We start from the raw sequence: 7,194 nt of genomic DNA, 5'->3' as shown, positions 1-7,194 counted from the left end.
CACACACACACACACACACACACACACACACACACACACACACACACTGCACATGGCCTCTGGGGCAGTTTAAACATAGTACTAGAAAAAAAAACCATGACTTTAGTGTGACTTGGATTGGGAACATAAAGTAAGGCTATAGATTTGATGTTTTGTGTGCGTTTGTCCGTCTCAGGTTGCAGTCAGAGAGTCAGCGGTTGGCAGAGGAGGAAGAGTCACTGAAGGAACAGATGGAGGATGGCCAAACGGTGAGGAACTTGCACGCGCACACACACACACACTCGCCCACTCACTCTTGTGGACACAAAGGGGCTTGGGATATGTGTTGGAACAAGCTTGCTCCATCATCTTCCCAAACTCCCCAAAACTTGTCGGTGGCTTTTTCGCCATGAATAATTTGTTTTCTCTCTTAATGTACGTTTGATGTAGCGCCTCTTGTTCAGCGCTTCGTGAACGCAAGCAGCCCTGTTACATAAACAATTCAACACTTGATCCACTCTGGAATTATTGCTTCACCTCAAGCCAAGCGCAAGTGTTTGCCTCACCTCGCTGAAGGTCTTCATGGTAGAAAAAGAAGTTGTCCCTTCCTCCTCCTACTGTCCGCTCCAGATGATAAGATTATTTTAATAGCTGTACCAGCCTGTGATTAAAGAGACTTTGAATCCATGACCTCATCCTCTGTGTGAAAAAAGCATCACTGTAAACGGGCCCTGGCAGCAAAGCTCTAGACTAGTGGGCCGACTGAGAGTGAGTGACAGCTAATGTCTGGCAACTCAAATGGGTTTTTTTGGCCTAATGCTTTCTGATGAGACAAGGAATGCGATGATGTGTTCAGGTCCTTGTTTTAAAAAAAAAAAAAAAAGGTGCACATGATAATTGTTTATCTATGCAGATCTGATGCAGTTGAGTACACGCTACCCCAAACTGTGAAAAGGGGGTCAACTTCTCAAAGGTCAGGGAGGGCTTTTCAGCTCAATCACTCCCCCTTGTGAGCAGGCAGAATGTGTCCTTCATCTGAGAGACCACAGTGGACACATTAACTATTACAGTGCAGTCCTTCCTGGTTACAGCGTTGGATGTCTACCGAGTCAACACGAGGACAGATATGTCTGTTTCCTTGAAGCCTGTGTGATGTTCCAGTATTTCAAACACGCCAGAGGTTCAGGCCACACAACAAACGGTTTCACCATTTCAGTCACAGTAAATTGAATCCTTCCACTGTTCCTCTCACCCAACAGGAGGCCGTGAAAAAAGCAGAGGCTGGAGCAGGTAAGTGGGATCAGATCCACTTTTTGGTGCAGAGAAATCATACAATTACAGTGGACATTTCAGAAAATTGCATCTCCATTAGCTTTTTATTTATTTATTTTTAGCAGAGAAAGTGATAAATCGATGCAGATTTCCCTCCGTGTAAGAGTCAACACGATGATTTTAAAGCAATCTGACAAGCTTATTATGTAACTGTGTGCAGAGCGAAGCATCGCTGTCCTCTTTCGACACACTATTCTGTCCAATACATGTCAACCCTGCAACGCTTTATCCCGTTAAACACCGCTGTGTGCAGACAGGCTGCTACCACAGCTGCTCTTACCTAATTACATCAGCACGTATTCATTACATTTCATTTGTTTAATGCATATTTTTTTTTTTTTCTGTCTTTCCTTGCATTGCACATACCTTGGACGCTATCTAAAGAAAAAGTCACACATTCTTAGTTTTATCATCTTCTAATGTTACTTTGGCAAGAAGTGCAGGTGTGTTGATTAAGCCCTGTTTTTAGTGGGGACCTCATAATACAGTGACAGGTGCATCTTAGTTTGAATATTTTGATTTAAAGGCATACTTATGATGTTGTTTTCTGAGAAATTAGGGCTCCATCTTGTCGTAATTCATGATCTCTGTACTGCATGTCTGACTGAAAAACATGGCTGCCAGTAATGAATATATATCTTTTTATTTTCTTGCTCAGAAATGGTCCAAGATGCTGTCATGCAGAACGGTGAAAACAATGGCTCGGGTGGGTACGCAGTTGACTCGTGTGTCGTAAAATGCACACAGAAACAAGTCCTGTGCACATTGAACCACATCTGGATTCTCATTGATGTCAACATCTGTCTCTGTCATCCCTTTGAACCTGAAAAGATCTTGTCTTATTGTTAATTCTTATCCATTCACCATCTCACCCTGACCCCTCAAAGACCATGAAACCCCCTTATAGAAATGCGTGTCTGTATGCATGGCATATACTAAGAAATTAGCATCACAAAGGAAGGCGGGGCGCATACCTGCACTTCACAAAAAGTTCATACATGCTGCGAATGAATATTTACGCATGTTAAGATTGCACATGTATATTTATGCAAAGCGGCGCTCAAGGGCATACGTTGCATTTTTAAAAGGCAGCGGGGACGTGGACAGCTGCTGAAGTGGACAAGAGACTTCTGAGAAGTAAATAGTGTTTAAATCAAGCAGGGTCTTTAAGTTTAGACTGCACAATCTATATCTAATGCATGCTCTTTGTTCTGCTGCTAGTTTATCTGCCGCTCACTGTGTCTAACTTCTTCTCATCTCAAGATTTACCCTTAAAATTCATATCGTATTTTTTTTCTCATTACGGTACAATAAATATCCACTCCTTCTGCTCTGTGATAAATAAAAGCCTTCATTCATTAGGCTGCACTTCATGGCCTGTAGCTAAAGCAGTGCTACCCTTTATTAGCTTCTGCATTGTGTAATGTGTGGAGATTAATAGGTGGCAGAGCCTTTTGTTAACTGCATAACAACAACTAAATTAGCTGTATTGAGCACTGACATAGACTCTAGTTGCAATCAAGTCCCGGTGCATCCACACAATGAAGGCTAATAATCAGCGTAAATGACAGTGTGGTGTATTGATTGCAAATTCACTCGGCCTCATCGAAATGCATCAAGCAGCAATAACTTTTCTAATTAATGCCATTGTGCATAAATCTCCTCCTTAACTCACAGTGACGTTTACTTGGTGTTTTGTCTTCAGATGAAGCGAAGACAAAAAGCACCCCGCTGGGTGAAACTGCGGCTGTCCTGACCAATGGCGAAGCAGACACCAATCACGACACTCGGGCCTCCACTAACGGACCAGTAGAAGCCTCCGGGGGCGGCATGAAATCGGAGCCTGGGTTGAGCTTTGGTGTTTCTGAGGCGGAGCTTAGTCAGGTTCCAAATGTCAACTTTAATGAGGAGGAGGAGGGGGAGGGGGGGGGGGGGGGATTCTGGTGATGAGAGCAGAGCGTGTGATCATCACAGAGGACGGAGATGATGTACCTGAGGATCTTGCACACCAGCAGGAGACCATGCAGACAGAGGCAGCAGGCCAAGAGGGAGGGCAAGCTGAGGGGGAAGTAAAAACAGAGGCAGCTCCAGAAACCTTCACACAACAAGAGCAGAGTGAGGCGACTGAACCCGCTGCAGAGGAACAATGGGCAACCGGAGATGGAGACTCGCAGGGTGGCGTGGAGAAGAATGGAGACGGAGAGAGAAAATCCGAAGGAGGGGACAAAGATTCGGAAGGCCCGACCTCTGCGCAGGTGCAGTCCCCAGCCGGTGCCCTAGAGGGCACTGCAGTGGCTTCGTTGCCGGTCTACTCCGAGGCGCAACCCGCCGCTCTCGCCCCTGAGCTGGAGGCAGAGGGTGAAGCTGCGACGTCACCAGAGGGAGCCGAGGCGGCACTGAAAGCCCAAGTCCCTGCAGAGGGTGAAGCTGCGACGTCACCAGAGGGAGCCAAGGCGGCACTGAAAGCCCAAGTCCCTGCCGCGCCGCCTGGACAGTTCCAGGAGGTGCCCCTGGCTGATCCCCAGGAGAGCCAGAGGACCGAGGCCAGGCCGGGGGAGCGGGAACCCCTCCTGTCCCAGGCAAAGACCAACAACGCCCAAGCAGAGCCAGCAGCAGCAGCAGCAGCCTCCGCCAGCACAGAGACTTACAGCTCAGCCAGGGCCGGCCATGGAGAGGAGGCCGAGGCACCCAAACACAAAGCCTGCCAGTGCTGCTCTGTCATGTAGATGCCCCTCACTGTACATTCACCTCCTCTCTCCCTCCTCCTCCTCAGTCTCTCTGCTCTTCAACTCCACACACACTCCTCCCCTCGTCTCTTTGTTTCACACCCTGTATTCTAATCGGCCCACAATCTACTTCCCTCTCCACCTACTCTCTGCCCTCACTCCGTGTATTCATCTTGAAACTTCCCTAATCTCACTCTTGAGTTTTGATACTCCGAGAGGAAGTGAGCTCTCTCCAACGTGAAGACAGGTGGGAGGTGTGGACCGGACTTGTCTGTGTTTAAGTGCCTTGAGGAGCTCTCTACCCAGAACTACCCTTTTTAAATTCTCTTCTTCTAGTAGCTGCAATTGAGCGAAAATAACACTGTATTATTTTATACTGTTGTATCCACATGTGTAATTCATGAGGTCATTTTCATAATCTAAATATGAGATTTTACGTCACAAGATCTGGAGAGTTTCAGAGAGGACATTGTTCTTATTTCATGATTTTAAAGCTGAATTATTTTATGGATTTTGATCTTTTATTAGAGATGCTTTTAATCCAAGTATAGGGCCTGAACATTTTTGTTCACAGGTTTTGACAATACACAGACTAATAGTATGAAATGGTGTAATTTATAAACGGCGAGCACCACTGAATATTTTGTGGGACATTGCCAGTTTCTCCAGATTATTTTGAGATGCCTGAAAGTATGAATTTTGTATTTTTACCAGATGTGCCTTTGAAAGCGGGGCTCCAGAGCTCCTGACATAGCTCTGTGCATGGATGTATAAACCGCATACAGAAACATGTGGCATTGAGCTTTGAAATGATTGATGAATGATTTAATGATTAAACTGACATTTGTGATAAATTGCTTGATGTACTTGATGCTCCAAAAACGACAACATTGCACCATGCAAAAACAAACACCCTGGATAATGTTTAACCATTTGATTCGCAATGTTATTTATTTCTTAGTCCTAACCCAGGGACAGCTGGGTATTTGTCTACCCATGCAGTTTTAGTTGTTTTAAATGTTCCCCTGAATGGAAAAAGAGAACTAACGGGACGTTCCGCAAAAAGGAGAGGGATCACTGGGACTGAACTAATGAGATGATGCACCTGGTGTTCCCTGCAACAAGTCTCACAAATCCATGTCCAAGTCCATGGAGCTTTATAATACAAATTCCACCATGAAAACTGCAGTGCAAGTAAGTCGAGGGAGACGTATGAATTTAACAGTGTGCATTATAGGTTTCATAGGGATTTAAAGAAACGGTGCGCATTTTGAAGTTGTAGCTTTTGAGCCAATACGATTCAAAATGTTTTAGCGCGTGCCATCATCAATATGTGAGTTACAGTGCTTCATGTAATACAATTAACAGAAGTGTGAATAATCAGGGATCACAGTCCTCAAATATTTCTTATTTTTACTGTCACAGAGAACACAGGTGGACTTTGCTCTCAGTATTGTGAAACTTTTTTTTTTTTTTTTTTTTTTTTTTGAATGCCACTATAAAACTAAACGATCACCACTTCCAGACAGATGCTGCAGTGTCGCTGAGTAAAGAGGCTTTTGATTTCAACAAGCAGAGCCATGTTTGCTGTGTGCGCCATCGCTGCCCTGTGCTTGATGCCTGTGGGCCATGCAGCTCCTCTGGACTGTAAAGACCTGGTTAAGCCTTTGGGTCAAATAGATCTCGGTCACTTGGAGGGCAGATGGGTTCTAGTTGCAGACAGTCTGAAATTCATCGAAGCTGGGCAACTTTTTCGAACCTTCGACAGCGTAAGTGTTGATTTCCACAACTCGACTTACACCCAAGCCAATCGTGATGGTGACCAGTGCCACTACCGGTCCCAGAATATCTCCATAGATGGCCCGAACTTTGACATCAAGGTTGGGGAGTCAATTAACTTCAGGGGGACCTTCTTACATACATCCTGTTCGGACTGTGTGACGCTGAGATTCACCGTGGATTCACCAACTCGAAACACAACAGAATTGTGCCTGTTCAGCAGGAGGAGGCAGTTGGACCGGAAGGAGCTGGAGGAGTTCCGGGCTCAGGTGGAGTGTCTGGACATGCCTCAACATGTTGAGCTGGATCCTACCAAGGAGCTTTGTCCGGACTGGTCCCGCCGCAGCCAATCAGACTGAGGAGAAAAACACTTTGGTGCATGATATCTACTCATGGTGTCAATAAAGTGGATGTGGATCTATATACAGTGTCTGTGATTGCTTTTCGGCAGATGGTAAAAATTGAATGTGAGATTTTGTGAATAATCAGAAAAGCCTGCAAAATATGTACACACAGTTTTATGTTTTGTGCGCTCGGTTCATCCCCTCCATGCTAATCCGTTTTTCTTAATGACAAGCCACCATCCCATTCGGTAACGGCTGAACACCATAGTGTTACTTTGGTTATGCTCATAAATGTGTCTTCCCCAAAAAATGTCAGGCCCTATACTATGACTTCAGCACATATTGCAGTGTTTGCTTGTGTGTGCCAGAGATGTATCTCACTGTGGGAATAAGGAATGATTAATTTTAAAGTTGAAAAGCACATTTCTCCTGAAAGGTCATATTCAGAATGAACAATAGTTGTACATTTTAGGCTGGCACTAATCTCCAGACTTTAACAACCAAGAACTTGCAGCATGCCAAACAAAGCCGAAGCAAGTTTTGAATAGTGTTTTTTTTTTTTTTATTCCTTCCCGCCCATGAATGTGTATTTATCGCAATGCATTTTCTAAAATACCATAACAAAACAATTGGTGTTTTTTCCCCACTTTATTTAAATTACCAGTATGTGCCAGTCCGACTGATAGAGACACCAGTGTGAACAGTGGGTGGTACTAAAATGTTCCTTTATTCCACAGTCACTAAATCCACAGGTGGATATTGGGATATTTTCAATCAGACACCACAGTGCAACTGATAATATCCAAACAAGAAGACAGATTTGAGACATGTTTGCCGTATTAGCAACGGTGAGCCATGCAGCTCCTCTGGCCTACTTTACATAATAATAATAATAATAATAATACATGATAAAATAAAAATAAGTGTATTTGTTAATAATATACTGTAGGAGCCAGGTATGACCTGTGCCATCTTGTCCACCCTTTTTTGTCACTTCCGGTAATTGAGTAGCGTGGTGTTGGGGATAGCAATGG

The 7,194-nt window shown here is 44.5% G+C and overlaps 1 protein-coding gene across 1 annotated transcript in view; it reads left to right on the top strand.

Moving 5' to 3' along the window:
- Positions 1 to 6,239, top strand: part of palm3 (paralemmin 3) — a 32,022-nt gene extending 25,783 nt beyond the window's left edge. Inside the window, 5 exon segments of the mRNA XM_031871980.1 lie at positions 176 to 248; positions 1,239 to 1,269; positions 1,970 to 2,017; positions 3,017 to 3,237; positions 3,240 to 6,239. Of these exon segments, the coding sequence (XP_031727840.1) occupies positions 176 to 248; positions 1,239 to 1,269; positions 1,970 to 2,017; positions 3,017 to 3,237; positions 3,240 to 4,037 (1,171 nt within the window). The 3' untranslated portion in view covers positions 4,038 to 6,239.
- Positions 6,240 to 7,194: the final 955 nt, after the last annotated feature.

This window comes from Anarrhichthys ocellatus, unplaced genomic scaffold (genome assembly GCF_004355925.1).
Source record: "Anarrhichthys ocellatus isolate YVR2014 unplaced genomic scaffold, GSC_Weel_1.0 scaffold61, whole genome shotgun sequence".
Classification (NCBI taxonomy): Eukaryota; Metazoa; Chordata; class Actinopteri; order Perciformes; family Anarhichadidae; genus Anarrhichthys; species Anarrhichthys ocellatus.
The sequence above is the reverse complement of the archived record's forward strand: the minus strand, read 5'-3'. Positions and strand labels throughout refer to the sequence as shown.